General features: G+C 32.0%; 2 protein-coding genes across 2 annotated transcripts; both read right to left on the bottom strand.

The window, feature by feature from the left end:
• Positions 1-1,098: 1,098 nt before the first annotated feature.
• Positions 1,099-4,483, bottom strand: LOC137837075 (uncharacterized). Its single transcript, XM_068645931.1, has 6 exons — positions 4,173-4,483; positions 3,472-3,802; positions 3,039-3,255; positions 2,164-2,701; positions 1,678-1,776; positions 1,099-1,523 (listed from the first exon to the last, which is right to left on the bottom strand). The coding sequence occupies exons 1-6, from the start codon at positions 4,234-4,236 to the stop codon at positions 1,267-1,269; spliced, it is 1,506 nt and encodes a 501-aa protein (XP_068502032.1). The 5' UTR covers positions 4,237-4,483; the 3' UTR covers positions 1,099-1,266.
• An 8,950-nt stretch (positions 4,484-13,433) lies between these two features.
• LOC137837074 (uncharacterized) lies at positions 13,434-15,852 on the bottom strand. The gene is made up of 2 exons (XM_068645930.1): positions 15,274-15,852; positions 13,434-14,594 (listed from the first exon to the last, which is right to left on the bottom strand). Exons 1-2 carry the CDS (start codon positions 15,588-15,590, stop codon positions 13,730-13,732), a joined length of 1,182 nt encoding a protein of 393 aa, XP_068502031.1. The 5' UTR covers positions 15,591-15,852; the 3' UTR covers positions 13,434-13,729.

Below are 15,852 nucleotides of genomic sequence, written 5' to 3'. Positions count from 1 at the left end.
TCCAGACACGATTTGTAAAGTAGAAGAAAGTTGAACAATATTGTCTTTTCTACCAGATTATTATGTGTAAAATATCTGAAATTTGCATACCCCACTTTAAGTTAAATGTGTTGCCATTGTTATTTTAAATTTAGGTCCCATTATTTTTGGCAAAAAAAGAAAATTTGTATTGTGCACAAAAAAGTATAAAAATTAAAACAATAAATTATAGAAAACATGAAAACGAAAAGAGTTATGCATTCAAAATTTGTTTGCATGCTAGAAAAGGGTTAGAAAAGAGTTGTGAAGAAAGTTATATATATATATATATATATAGTTAGTTATAATTTTTTATTTTATTTTAAACTTAAATTATTATTATTTTTATTTAAAATAAAATTACAATTCAAATATAATCAAAATTACAAGAAAATAATAATTATAAAATAACTTAGTTAATCATATTATATATAAATTATAAATGTATTTTTAATAATAAAGAAATAAATTTATATAATAATAATATTAGTTAAAAAAAATAAAGATAAAAATAATCATGTTATTTAATATAAAAATAATTTTTTATCAAATATTTATAATTATACGTATTTAAATAAAATTTTAATTAAAAATAATTATAATTTATAAATAAATAAATCAAATTACGTTTTTAACAATTTTTAAATATAAGGATAAATTTATAAACTTATATTTTTATCAATTTAAAAAATATAATTTCAATCACTCACAAATTTTCATAAACTTTTTCTAATTTTTTACTTTATTTAGAGTAATTCAACCAATATCACTTTTTTTCATACTTTTTCTTCAAATCAACTTTATCAAATTCTGATCTAAACAAAACATTAATATAGAAATTCAAATCCATAAACCAAAATTCATAATTATGGACATTCTCCATTTCAAAATCATTTTCATATTCCTATTTCCTAATACAAATTACCCCTATAAAATTGTAAGAATATTTTGGATATTTAAAAAAATTATATATTACATGTGACAATATATACAGCGAGGAAGCAAAAGCCAATTCAAATTTGATAAGAAGTTTGATTTGACACATCTAAAGTGTGGTCCATTTTATGGGCTCTACCAAAATAAGGTAAGTCAAAGTTTATATTAAAGAATTCAAACTATCAATTATATATAGATTGATGTGTTTTTCCATAATACAAACTAGATATAACAAATCAGTGGAAAGGGATGAAAAGCACTGAAGCAAACTCAGACACATAATGTGTTGAGAGTGAAGCTTTAAGCCTCAGCTCAAGGAATCACTTGAGGAATATTGGCCAGTGAAGCTTTAACCTTCTCCTCTGAGAATGAGAGGTCAACCATGTTACCTTGCAAATACTTTTCATAAGCTGGCAGATCAAAATGGCCATGTCCACACATTGCTGTCAAAATAACCTTGGCCTCCCCACTCTCTCTGCAACGAATAGCTTCCCTAATGGTTGCAGCTATGGCATGAGTTGGTTCAGGAGCTGGTATCAACCCTTCAGACCTGGCAAACTGTATAGCACCTGTAACCAAAAACACACAATTTCATCCTACATCATCTTAATTTGGCTAAGCACTTACTCTCTATAGTTATTGTGCCAAGTGAATTGTTTAGCCTTATAACTTCTGTCTAATCTGGCTTATTGTGTTCTTCCTTGAGATGAGAATGAGAATTACCTTGAAAACATTCTGTTTGTGGAATTGAAATTGCTTCCATTAGACCCAAGTCATAAACATGTGAGATCAATGGTGCCATTCCGTGGTAACGCAAACCCCCTACAAATAAGCAAAAATGTTAATGCAAAAGGAAATGTGATAGTAAGTAGACAACACCATACCCGAAAATGAAAAACTATGTTGATTTTCTCCTTGAAAGTTTGTTAATACAATTAGTCCTTGAATTTGTCACCATTTTGACTAATTAATCCTTCTGTCATGAAGTTGAACCAATTTGGGAACTAAATTTGTCTTAAAAGTTCATAGATGCCTGCACTAGATTGTCATGAAGTTGAAAGATTTGGACAAACTTGTTGTGTTGAGAAATTCAAGGACTAGAATGTGTAGACACATATTTTCAAGGACCAAATCAACACAAGCTAAGCTACCCACTTTCAAAAATTAAATTCTATAACGGCAAACTCTATCAGCATAACAAGTTATTACCAGCATGAATTGGATCCGGAATAAAGTCATGCCCAAGTGTGTGCATTTTCATCAATGGAGTCATCCCTGCTGTGTCACCATAATCATATGCATACACTCCTTTTGTTAATGAAGGGCATGCTGAAGGTTCAACTGCTCTTATAACAGGATTGATTTTCTTATTGAGCTTCTCTCTAAGGAATGGAAAGCTTAGTCCTGCAAAGTTGGAGCCACCACCAGTACATCCTATAATGACATCAGGGGTTTCACCAATAGCTTCCATTTGTTTGATGCACTCTTCTCCTATAACACTCTGGTGGTGTAAAACATGGTTGAGTACACTCCCCAAGCAGTACTTTGTATCAGCATTTTTAGCAGCAACCTCCACAGCTTCTGATATGGCTATGCCTAAACTCCCTGGGCTTGATGGATCCTGTTGAAGCAATCTCTGACCAGCCTCAGTGATCATAGATGGAGATGGATGCACTTTTGCACCCCATGTTTGCATCATCAACCTCCGATAAGGTTTTGAATCATAAGAAGCGCGTACTTGCCACACCTACATATATAAACCATTTAACTAAACACCATAGTTTCATATCCTGAGAATGAAATCATTCGATTACTGCTAACTTTGTTGGCCTAAAACAAAAGATCAGAAGAAGGGGTAAACAAGAAACTACCATTGGTGATTGCTTTCATAGTGCACAACTAATTCGATGCCATTTCAATTACATTTTTCTTGTTAGTTGTAAACAAAGATGCATGCATGATAACACAGTTAAATGTACCAGCACTAGCAAGAAATTAGTAGCATTCAAGACATCTTTGATTGAGCAAACCCATTAGTTCAGTTTGTTGAGTTCTCACTGAATCCAATCCCCACAGGCTCATACCTCACATTCAAGGCCAAATATGCTGCATGCAAAGGACAATGCACTTCCCCACTGTCCAGCACCAGTTTCAGTCACAACTTTCTTGACACCTTCTTGTAAATTATACCAGGCTTGTGGCACAGCAGAGTTCGGTTTGTGTGATCCCGCGGGGCTTACTCCTTCGTACTTGTAGTAAATCCTAGCTGGCGTATCAAGAAGCTTTTCCAGTCTCTTGGCTCTAAATTCATCAGAGTAGATAATCTTTAGACAATATCTCAAAGAGAAGTGCTAGCAACATACTATTTAACACCCTTTTTCTAAGACTTGATACTTTAGTTAAAATTTATTGGAAAATGCAAAATTTGGTGGTTTTCAATAAATTTTAGCCAATAATAGCATTCTTCCAAACAACTCCATGGAAAAGTGATAGTATATACATGATAGATAATCAAACCTAATGAGAGGGGTTGGGCGCCAAAGCTTGTAAACATCAAGAACTTCATCTGGTATGTCTATGAATCTGTCACTGGTTATCTCTTGTCTGATTAACTCATCAGGAAAAAGGGGTGACAAGTCTTCTGGTTTGATTGGTTCAAAAGTCTGAGGATGCAACGGTGGAGGTGGCTTTATTGGAAGATCGGCAATAACATTGTACCATTGGCGTGGAATTCCAATTGATTTATCAGCATCACCCAAAGTTGCTCTCACTCTGCAGGCACTTGAAACCCTCTTAGGGTGCATTGGCCTAACACTCAAGGCAAATCTCTGAGACCATGGCTTTCCAACTGAAGTTGACAAAACAAGAACAAGTAATCATAAGTAATAACCAATTTATGCAGACCAGGAATCAAAGGTCAAAACAAAATCGCAATCCCCATTTGATTATATAAAATTTAGCAACCAAATCTGCAAATCTGAGTTTGACAGTGTAGTGTGCACTATTTTAAATTACTTATCCTAACAGTTGTTTGTCTCCCACTTGGATTTTTTCCCTTGTTTGTTTATGAATAGAAAAATATCAGTTGGGGTCTTTAAATTTTTCATCTTATAAAACCCCATAAGCACAAAAAGCCTGAAAATTTGTGGAATGAACTTTGAGATTAACTTGCTGTAGAATAGTAATATACTTATCATGGAAAGTAAGAAGGAAAGTACCTTTAGAGTGGAAGAAAGGTGAAGGAGTAGCTGGATCAACAGGGAAAACACAGTGAGACATCATTTTCTGTTCAGGAGATGAAAAACTAGTTACTGATGAATGTTGCAGAAATAGAAGTTCTACTCTAGCACTATATAAAACTCTAACTCTCTGCTGATATATATAAGTTATAATACTGAAACTTCCACATTAAAGAAAAACAGCACCGAACTGTATTTGAAAACGTTGACGTTCCTCGTCAACCTGTTCACTGTGTCTCTGTAAATGTGTAGATCGTGCGAACCCAAGATTTTCTTTTTTTTTTCTTTTTTATTTTCATGTTTTAATTTTCTTTTATCTATCATTTTCTATTTAAAATGTTAAATGATTATTGTACTATACAGTACAAAAAGAAAATACAGAGTAAAAATACCGAGTAAATAATGCACACTTGTAATAATGAAAATTAACCAAATGAATATCTATATAACTCAGTCATATTAGAAGAAATTGACTTTTATTACCACTAGAATTTACTTGACATTTGATAACGAATATTAGTTAATTAGATTATTTTTAAAAAGCCTACAAATATAGATTTATTATTATTAAGAGAGTACTCACTTAACTTTACTTACTTATTTATATACTCATATTCCATTAAACTTGTACTTATTTGAATGTCATAGAGTTTTTTTTAGGTGGATCACTCAGTTTTCATCATTAAAGCTCAACAACCCTTCAACGAAGAGGTCATTTAATCCCAATAACTCAGACATCTATCTCGAACAATTTCAGCTCATATCTGGTAAGAATATTTTACACCTATCGTGGGACCTCAATAAAATTCTTCCCAGTTTACAATTCTTTTAATACTCACCAGAAGTCAAACAGTAGAGTCAACATTATATTTTGAAATAGATCCCTCAACCTTAGAAGCACTTAAGACACACATACACACATCTTCTATAAGAATTAAACATTTGTACAACACGTGATCATGAGAATGCAACACAAATTCGACAAGGACACAAAGTTATTACAAAATCAACATCATGAGAAGATCCAAACTATCCAGAAACAACATCATAATGAGATAATGACTCTTCAACAACAACTTGCTACACTTAGCAAGATTAGACAACACACCATTCCGAACACACATATAGCAACACATAAAGCAGGAAGTTGAGTCCAACCCTGTAATTCCTCCAAGATCAATTGTGGACCTAAGCAGGACATTGCAAAGCATGCGAGGAAAGTTGATTTCAAATATTTCGCCAATACTGAATTACAACCAATCTTAAGGACTAGTGAAAACAGTTGATGCCCTACAACTGAGAGTTCAGTCACGAACTATAGAAACTCAACTGTGCCCACAACAATTATTCTTCAAGGCACTGTTGCCTCCACCCTAAGGACGACACATGCAAATGTTGGCCTACTTTCTTCCTTTCACCCTAGAGGTCATGCAAATTTAGTTACATGAAACATGGGGTGGTTGAACATTGAAAAATACGATGGGTACTCAAACATGAAAACTCACGTCAAGGCCTATCTCACTTGGGCCAATCTATTTTCTAGAGATCTTCGTATACAATGTCAGCTATTCACAACCACTTTGAAGGGAGCAACTCTCATGTGGTACTATCTTTACCTCCCTACTTGATTGACTCTTTCAAAACCTTTTGTGCCAGATTCACATCTTGGTTTGCGACTATAAACCCATTTTAATAGATTCCACGTCCCTTCAAAGTGTTATCCAAGAAGATGTCAAACCCTTATAACAATACATGACTCGGTTTTCCAAAGCATCCATGAGTATTCCTAACTTACATCCAGTCGTGGCCATGCATCTAGGGTCTTTCCTAGATTCTTTGTATGTTGATCCTTTGGCCAACATGGATGTCTTCCGAGCACGAAATGTTAGTTACATTAGTATTGAGCAAAACTCGAAGAAAACGAGTTAAAGCTCAGACTACCGCTCTACCCGCTCACACTCAAAACTTCAAAAAAGGTGCAATAACAAATTTGAAACATACACACCTCTTAAAGCTAGCCGCAATACAATGTTACAATAAGCTTTTAACCTCGAGCTCGTCCGGGTACCCTAACCCATGCCATCACCCCCTTTTTTTATCCGACCAAGAGATGTAGCTACCATCAAAATCAGGAGCGACTTATTGAAGAATGACACAAAGTGCATAACCTGATCAAAGAGCTCATATGATCTGGAGCTTTGGGCCGTTTTGTTCAGACTGGCCAGCCCAACTGCGATCGAGGACATGGAGGATGGCGAGGTAGAAGTTAAAACTTCCAAGGAGGCTATTAAGGTCATGATCGGGGAGCGAGTGCACACTAGGGTACATCAGCTTGCTCCCGGCCTTCGGTACCAGTGCGGCGCATCGAACATTAACTATCAAATATATTTTTGGATGAAGCAAATACTTCATAATACATGCTCATCGACTGTCGAACACTCAATCAACTCAGTGTTGTTATGTTTACTCCACATCTGACTATGAAGTTTCTCGCCGATAATGACTCCATTATCATAGTGAAGATCGACCCAAAAATTGCTTGGGAATGTTATGTACCAAGTTTAAAGGTGACGCCTTACTTCATGAAGGCTCCGACTTCGAGTAGTACCACATAGACGAAGCCTATCCTCGATATCCCTGAAAAGTACGGCAATACTCATCAAATTTACAATATCTAGGAGGCACATCCCGAAGATGATGTGGATTTGGATCCCAAGGCCGAGTTCGAAGAAAATTTGTCTAACTTCGACAAGTCGATGGCCATTGTAAAGTTCATTTCTCTTCCAGCCAAACCACACGAGTTGGAAAAATGGTTCGTCGTTCATTATAAAATGAGATAAAACAAGTCCTTTGTAGCAATGCTGATTTGTTTGCATGGAGCCCCATATATATGCCTAACATAGATTCAAACTCCATGTGCCACAAGCTTGCTATACTCCCTCAAGCAAAACTGGTGGCCCAAAAGAAGTGTTAGCTCGACGAAGAAAGATGTTTGGCGATTGATAAGGAGGTCGCAGTGCGAAAGTGAGTAAAGTGTAGAATGAGAGCGCGAGAAGAACGAAAGTGAGAATGACAGACTCGTAATTAGGGTAAATAAAAAAACACATAAACGACGATTATTAGTAAGAATCGTCATCTATGTCTGAATTTGAAAAAATAGATTGTGGTTTTAGACCGTAGTCAATGTGATGCTCATAGACGGCGATTCCTATCAAGAACCGCCATCAATGAGTCCAGTCAATGCCATAGACAACAGTTTTACCATGAACCATTGTCTATATGTTTATTTTAATTTTAAAAAATATCACTGCGTTTTAATAGATAACGTTTGACTCTGAACTGATGTGTAAAAATTATCGTAAATTGACTATTCTACCTTATATTATTATTATATATATATATATATAAATGTTATCAAAATAATCTTTATGTATCCTAAATAGCTTTGTAAGAAAACTTTCATCTCAAAAGGTAGTAAACATCCTTATCATAAAAAAGAAAAAAACTATCTTTTAAAATTATTGTGGGATGAGGTGCAAGGACAATGAAACCATTGGCTTGCTATAACATGTGAGAACCCACTAATAAGCAAGTATTGTAATAATGCAAAAATAATAATTGAAGCGTTAGAAGTACGTCTTAGGACTTGCATTTATCTTGAAAAAGCTTACAATGACACCTCACTATTTGAATGAAATCACAATCAACAAAGGTGAGGTGAATTTAACATCAACATAAGCATAAACATATGTTATCATACCTTTCAACCGTGAAAGAGACTATTATCATTCAATATCTTTTATTCATAACAATGTTATATTCGATCGAGCTTTCTAACATTCACACTATTACATTTTTCTTCAAACTCTTCTCATATCCTATAAGAATTCGAACCTAATGTTATTGTGAAGGATAAAACCTCCCATGTATTTGATGATCACACACACGTGCTCTTCTTACAGTGCCCAATGCTCATTGAAATAATTGTTTGACACTGAACAAACAAGCACTTATTACTCTCATTATGCAATTATTAATTTAACCAAAATTATTAAATGAAGTGGTACCAAAAAAAACCCAACAGTAAGTTTTTAATTGCATTCTAAACGATATGAAAAAATTCAAAGCATTTTTTTTGTCAAGATTTTTCTTTAGAATAGCTTCACTATAAGCATATTCTATAATAATATTATTACAAAAAAAATTATTAAATAAAAAATAATTTTAAAAATAAAAATAATTAGCTATTATATTAATTAAATTAGATATTATTTTTGAAAAAAAATATATTATTATTATTTAAAGTAATTTTTATTATCAATAAATAATGTTTAAAATGTCTAATTAGTTATTATTTAATTTATTTAATATAATAATTAATTATTTTTATCTTTAAAATTAATTTTATTTATTGATTTTTTTTATGTAATAAAATACCAAAACCTTATAATTTTTTTTAACCATACCTATGCTAACAACCATATTAGTTAGTATCTTACGATTCATGATACGTATCGTACGAAACAATACGGTTTCACCCTCTCACGATACGAATCGTTTGAAAAATCTTTTTCGTTCATGAATCTTAGTTGTATCGTACAATTTGTACGAAGAATCGCTGCATCGTGAAACGAAACGATTTCGTATTGTGAATCAATATGGATTTTAAAAAATGAGTAAATAAAAAAAGATAGACAGAATTTGTTTAATAACATTATGCACCACATTATTTTTTTAGAGGTTGTTTTGGTGAAATTGTGTGGTATATATATATATATATATATATATATATAATTTATTGTATCTTGCATATATACATATCTTATATATTTAATGTTTATGAATCTTACTATTCACAATACGAAATGATTTACGATTCATAATATCATCTCTCCGATACATTACTTGTATCTCGATTCTACTACCATATCAACTATAAAATCAACAATAAATAATCTTTTACATTAAATTTTAAATCCTATTTTGTGCGATCCTTATCAAGCACTTTTCTACAAAGGAATGTCTCTTGGAAACGTGTTCCACTATCTCCAAGAAAAAAAATAGTGGGGGTGTAGATGACTATTCACGGTGAAACTAAGTTGATGGCAATATTTGTAGATATAAAAACTAGTTGTTAAAGGGTATGCACAAAGGTATATGATGGATTAGCAAGAGACATTTTGCACTAGTTGCCAAGATCAATACCAATATCCATTCTTATGTCCTTACCAACAAATAAAGATTGGCATTTGCAATAAATTAATGTTAAAAATGCATCCTCATTGAAGCCTTGGAGAAAGAGATATATGGAGTTAATGGTAATATTATAGGAAGAAGAAAAGTTTGTAAGCTCATACTACTAAAATTATTAAAAAAACTAATTTTAAAGATAAAAATTAATTAATTACTATATTTATTAAATTAAATATTATTTTATAGATAAAAAATTATTAATATTTAAAGTAGTTTATATTATTAGTAAAAATTTATAAATTAGTTTTTAAATTGATATGTAATTAGCTTAATTAGATACCAATAAAAAAACTAGTTTTATATTTTTTTATTAATAATAAAAATTACTTTAAATAATAATAATTTTTAAATCTATAAAATAGTATTTAATTTAGTAAAAAAAATAAATAGTTATTTTTATTTTTAAAATTAATTTTTATTTAATATTTTTTGATAGTCTGAAAAGTAGTTGTATGAGCTATTGAGAGATTCATTTGGGAGATTCTCTTTAAAAATGATTTTGTTTTTGGTATAAGCAAAGTAATTCTGTAAGGACCGAGAAAAATAGTCTTAGAGTATAAATGGTACAATTAAAATGACACTTGAATAAAGTGAAAAGGCTATATAAATAGAAATTTAGTTATTCAGGTTTCATTTTAAAAGAACCATCATCTCTCTAAAAACTCATTTTTCTTTCCTCCTCTGCATTCTCTCTAAGATTCTGATATCCTCGCTTATCAGTTTGGCGATCGGAGTCTGTCGTTGGACTCCTGGCAGCGAAGACTACAAGGCTGCCCGATCAAAATCTAAGTTCAGTTTTGTTCCTCATTTTCCTTTTCTCTCCTCCTCTCTAAGATTCTGATCTCCTTGCTTATCAATTTGGCGATCGGAGTCTGCCATTGGACTCCTGACAGTGAATCCTATAAGATTGCCCGATCAGAATATCTGATAGAGTAAGTTCAATTTTTACCTTTCTCTGAGTCAAATTTTGAACTTGTAGGTCTATCTCAATCTAAGTGTATGCATGTGCGTCTTTTAGTTTTAGGATTAGTCTTTAGTAGATCAGAGTCTTAGAGATATAGTTAGATTTTTTATCAGGACTCTGTGGTGCAGGTTAAGCTACTTTTGAAGATTTTGGTAGGTTTGGAGCTCTTCGTGAGCATATGCTCAAGTAAAGGTAAGGGAAGCTAGTTTAAAATCTTCAATAGAACCCTAGGTTAGAAGATTTGAATGTGAGTGTGACGGGGTCACCAATTCCAGATTTTGTTGCTAGATTTCTTGTTCTGAGTACATGGTAGTTTGTTTGAAATTGAAAGTGTTGTGATTGAGAATTGATTGTTTGATTTAAATGGTTTTGGAATTAGAAATCATATATATGTATAAATGGACATAATAACTCAATGATTCAATGAGAGTGATTGTATCATGCTATCAATGTAATGTGTAGATTTATAATTTATGAATTGAATGAGATATTGATTTATAATCTAATAGGTATATTAAGTTATGCAGAATTTTTCTGCATATTTCGCTCAAGCTAGCAAGTGCTAGCTCAAGCTAAAAATTTTGGGGTGCTCTCTGGAGGATTTTAGCCCAAGCTAAAAATTCTGGGTGCTCTCTGGAGGATTTTAGCCCAAGCTAGTGAATTTTAGCCCAAGCTAAAAATTCTGGGTGCTCTTTGAAGGATTTTAGCTCAAGCTAAAATTATGGGTGCTCTCTAGAGGATTTTAGCCCAAGCTAGCGAATTTTAGCTCAAGCTAAAATTATGGGTGCTCTCTGGAGGATTTTAGTCCAAGCTAGTGAATTTTAGCTCAAACTAGCGAGTTCTAGCTCAAGCTAGCGAATTCTAGCTCAAGCTAGCGAATTCTAGCTCAAGCTAGCGAATTCTAGCTCAAGCTAGCGAATTCTAGCTCAAGCTAAAGTAAAATAAAAAAAAATAAAAAATATTAAACTAATTTTTATTCGCTTTTAAAAGATTGATTTATTTATTTCTATATAGTTTTCTTATAAAGTATGTAAACTTTTATTTCATGTATAGTTAATTGAAAATCTCTTTAATTAGACATTTATATAATTAGTCAATGAATTGCTGTGTATTTTGGAAATTCTAAACATTGGTATGATTTGATTGTTTGATGTTGGATATTATGAGGTTCAAAATATGAATTCTAATCAAGACATAGTATTTTCAGGAAAGAGAATACCGTGTTGAGATTGTTATTAGGGTGTATTGATTTGTGAGTGTCCTGTAAATGAGACGATCCTGACTCTACTGATATAATGGAATCACATAGATGAAATTATTCAGTTGGTGAGAGTTGAAGGAGGTCCATTTGGCTGAGTTTGAGGTTTGAAAGAACTGATCAGATCAAATGGATTTACCCTGTCATATGAAGATGATGAGGAGATATTGAGATAACTATGCGCATGGCTGTGTGGGTTTCATAGCAGTAGTATGACAGGTGCAGGTCTCTGGATGCTAATTTCAATACACGAGTCTTCCGGAAGTAGAGTCAAATGTCTATGTGTTAAGAGTCAGTAGAAGTCTGACATGAGAAGGATGAATATTGAAATTGTTGACAGACACTTGATGGTTGTGTGAAATGCATGAGAAAGGATGGATTTATGTGGATGTTTAAAGCTATATTTGTGTTATAAGTTTTAAAAATACCTAGCTTACCCTTTGTTTTGTTTTGTGGTTGTTTTTCTTTAATCTGTGACGATCGTGTATTTTACACGGGAGCAGATGATGTTACAGGTGATAAAGTAGTTTCTCGGTGAGAAGATGAATGATGGAAAATGTTTTTTTTTTCTTTTGAAATTTTGTTTTAAATTTTATGTAAATGTTTCAAGTCTTACGAAGAGAGAGATAATTTGAAACATTAAACTAATGAAATTTTATATATATTTGTATTATATTTATATATTTATTTTAATATTTCATACATAATTATTAGATATGGGAAAATATAGGGATGTTACAAATTCAAACCTTACTTTATTTATAAAACATTTTGAATAGAAGATAACACTCTTATTTGTATATGTTAGTTCTATGATTTTAAATAAGGATGATCCTTGCAAAATAAAAATATTGAAAAAAATATTTAGCATTTAAATATCACATGAAAGATTTGCAACACTTTTAAATAGTTTTTGAGGATTAGGGTTTAAAATGTATTAAACATTTTAATTAAATAAGTATTATTGTAAATTACTAGAAATACTTATAAAAATGATTTTTTTTTTTAAACTTCTCCAACCAAGTCTTCATAGTCAAATATCATTATTAACGGTTTGAGAGACTAATCCATTTATCCGATAGCTAGTCAAATATTAAAGCTAGTCATACTTCATCATCAAATAAATAATATAAGAATATTTTTTTTCAAATTTAGCATTTTTTTAAAATTTAAAACAGACAAATAATTATTTTAAATTAACACTACATTAAAAAAAATTATTGATATTTAAAGTAATTTTTATTATTAATAAATAATTTCTAAATTCACTACAAGAAAATCACTAAATATAAATTAATTTTAGAAATCAAAATAATTAGTTACTATATTGACTAAATTACAGATCACTTCATAAACTAAAATATTATTGGTATTTAAAGTACTTTTTATTATTAATAAAAATTTATAAAGTAGTTTCTAGATTGATATTTAACTATTAGCTGCCAAGATTTTAGTTACTGGTTATTTTATATTTTAAATTAGTCTCTAGTAGTCTTTTAGAGACTACTTTATAATATAAAATATTAATAACTAAAATATTGATAATTAATTTAGATATCAATTTAGAAACTATTTTATAATTTTTTATTAATAATAAAAATCACCTTAAATACCAATAATTTTTTAATCTCTACAATAATATCTAATTTAATTAATATATTAAGTAATTATTTGTAATTTCTACATTAATTATTATTTAATAATTTTTTTATAGTGTTATCTAATTCTTTAAAATTAGTTTAAAATTCCAACAACTCTTCAGTTTATAAATGGTCACAAGAGATGCATATGTATTACAACTATCACATAACAACAAATACACAAAAGTTTAAAATACAATTTATGTGTAAACAAAAACATTTTGTGCATGGAGAGATAATTTAGAAATAAAACTCTTTTTAAGCATTCAAAACAAAACTTGGATATACTTTTCTAAATACTTTTACCATTATTTTTGAATTATAATTGCTTTTTTTTTTTTTTTTTATCTCAATCTCATCCATATATAACATAAAACTCCAACTCTAATCCTACAAAGTAACAAATGTACTTAATTCTAGATTACTCCCACTTGCATTTGACCTTGTGTATGTGCCTAAAGTCATATCTCAACACTAACTTCCCTTCTAGTGTCCTCAAACAAAAACTTTCCACTAACACATAACATCCAAACCTTAACCATTCACCCTGGTTTCTTGCCTCTTCCCTCACTCTCACCACCTTCTCTCTTCCATGTCCATTGGCCCATCCTCCAGCCTCCTCCACCCATCTCATGTGCTCAACAATGGCTGAACTCAAACCCACATTAGCCTTTCTCCTGCTGTATGGATCATATGCCCTGAACCAGAAGAAACCATCAGCATCAGTGCTTCCACTCCTTGTGGCCTCCATGCCAGAAATCATAGCCACCTCTCTCTCCACACACACATCCACAACCACAACACCATCATCCCCTTCACTCTCTTCTCTGCCACAAGAGTAAACCTCTTCCCACCTTTGCTCAAGAGTCATGCTATAATACATGCACTTCTTCATTTGGTGGCTGAGTCTTGTTCCATCCCTCACAAACAGGAATGGACAGTACCATTTTCCTACTGTCAGAGGAGGTGAACGTTTTCTAGAGATGGTGAAGCTGAAATCTGGTAGCTGTTCCCTTAGAGGAGCATCAACTCCTAGAGCTTCACTTAGTCTGCATGACCTGTATGAGCCTGAGATTTCCATTCTCCACCCTTTTTTCCTTAGGAATGAGGGGGGAATGCCATCAGGAGTAATGGACCTAGCAAAGAAACCACCAGTCTGGTGACTGTGAATCTTGAAAATTTGGTACAAGTCTTTCAGATTGAAAGGCTTTGGCCTTTGATCATTCAACATGTCAGTGAAGCAACATGTGACAATGTCCCCCTCTCTCGAGCACTTGTATGCTTTCCTACAAAACCACACAATAGTTCCAACAAATGTTATCTAAGACAACAAATGTTAACTGCACAAACTTTTCTGATAAATCTTACATAAACTACCATTGTGGTTGCAAGTTTGACAAAAAGGCCGAATAAGTTCAAGTTGAACTAATTGGATTCATTCATAGTCAAAGACTCAAATTGGTAACATTACTCCTCTAAGAAGAATGAAGTGACCTTAATTCTGACTTCAGCTTGCTCATGACTAACTGAAAAACTAGTATAAATAATGAAGCAATTGTTAGATTGCATCTTAAAATCGATTCAAAATTAGTTAAGCTGTCTCTCTCTCTCTATATATATATATACACACACCATAATAGGTTAGAGTTTAATATGGTGTTAGATTCAATCTTAAAACTAATTCACATTGACAATAAGTTAGATAAAGCTTTTTCTAAATGTTTGTTCTGAACAATTTTCTCTATAATAACTCTATATACCTTTCTAAGAAGAAAAAATAAAAATAAAAAGTAAAACAAGATCTTCTATAAATTAAAATTGAGTTGATACGATGATACAGACTTTCAACAATAGTTATGGCGAGCACAGAAGACTATGAAAAAACCATTTAAGCATGAGGTAAGGTGTTGGTCCATACTCAATATATAGACAGAACCAAAGCATAATGCACTCATATATACATACCCTTTATGTCTGCCTTTGGCTCTGATGACATAGTAGCGGTTAGAAGATAGAGGTTGATCAGGCACAGGGATAAACCAGACCTTGGTGTTTGAAGTTTGCTGATACTCTGATGCATGACTGATTGAGAAGATTTTGTCCTGAGGGAAAGGTAGCTTTTTGACATTCTTACGCCTGTATAGACGCCAACAACACATGTCTTCTGCTTCTGCTTCCTCATCTGTGATCACAAGATAACCTGAATATGGACCATCTGGTGGTGGTATTGATAAAGTACTTGGAGATCTTCTATACATAGACAAAGGCCTAGTTACATACATCTTTCTTTTTTCTCACCTTTTCTCTCTATCTAAGAGTCACAACACAACTCTAAGTGAAACCAATGGGGAATTTATCAGTTTCAGTTCCTTATGAGTGAAGATATGGAAGTGAGAAAACACATTAAAGTTCAAGAATGGATAATGCATCAATTATTAATTGGAGTACATGTAATTTTCATATACCACATTAAGCAAGAACCAATTTGGCACCTCTACCAGGATAATATTTCTGCTACTACACGTTTTAAATGGTAAAGATCTC

This window comes from Phaseolus vulgaris, chromosome 4, assembly GCF_000499845.2.
Source record: "Phaseolus vulgaris cultivar G19833 chromosome 4, P. vulgaris v2.0, whole genome shotgun sequence".
NCBI lineage: Eukaryota > Viridiplantae > Streptophyta > Magnoliopsida > Fabales > Fabaceae > Phaseolus > Phaseolus vulgaris.
This window is presented reverse-complemented; position numbering and strand designations above follow the sequence as displayed.

What these genes read in the sequence shown, in the direction of transcription:
- LOC137837075 (XM_068645931.1), bottom strand. Translation starts at nt 4,236, where the DNA reads ATGATGTCTCACTGTGTTTTCCCTGTTGATCCAGCTACTCCTTCACCT. An exon ending in ACCTTTCTTCCACTCTAAAG is followed by an intron (nt 3,803 to 4,172) that starts GTACTTTCCTTC and finishes TGTCAACTTCAG; the next exon opens with TTGGAAAGCCATGGTCTCAG. An exon ending in TCCGGATCCAATTCATGCTG is followed by an intron (nt 1,777 to 2,163) that starts GTAATAACTTGT and finishes GCTTATTTGTAG; the next exon opens with GGGGTTTGCGTTACCACGGA.
- LOC137837074 (XM_068645930.1), bottom strand. Translation starts at nt 15,590, where the DNA reads ATGTATGTAACTAGGCCTTTGTCTATGTATAGAAGATCTCCAAGTACT. An exon ending in GCCAAAGGCAGACATAAAGG is followed by an intron (nt 14,595 to 15,273) that starts GTATGTATATAT and finishes GTGGTTTTGTAG; the next exon opens with GAAAGCATACAAGTGCTCGA.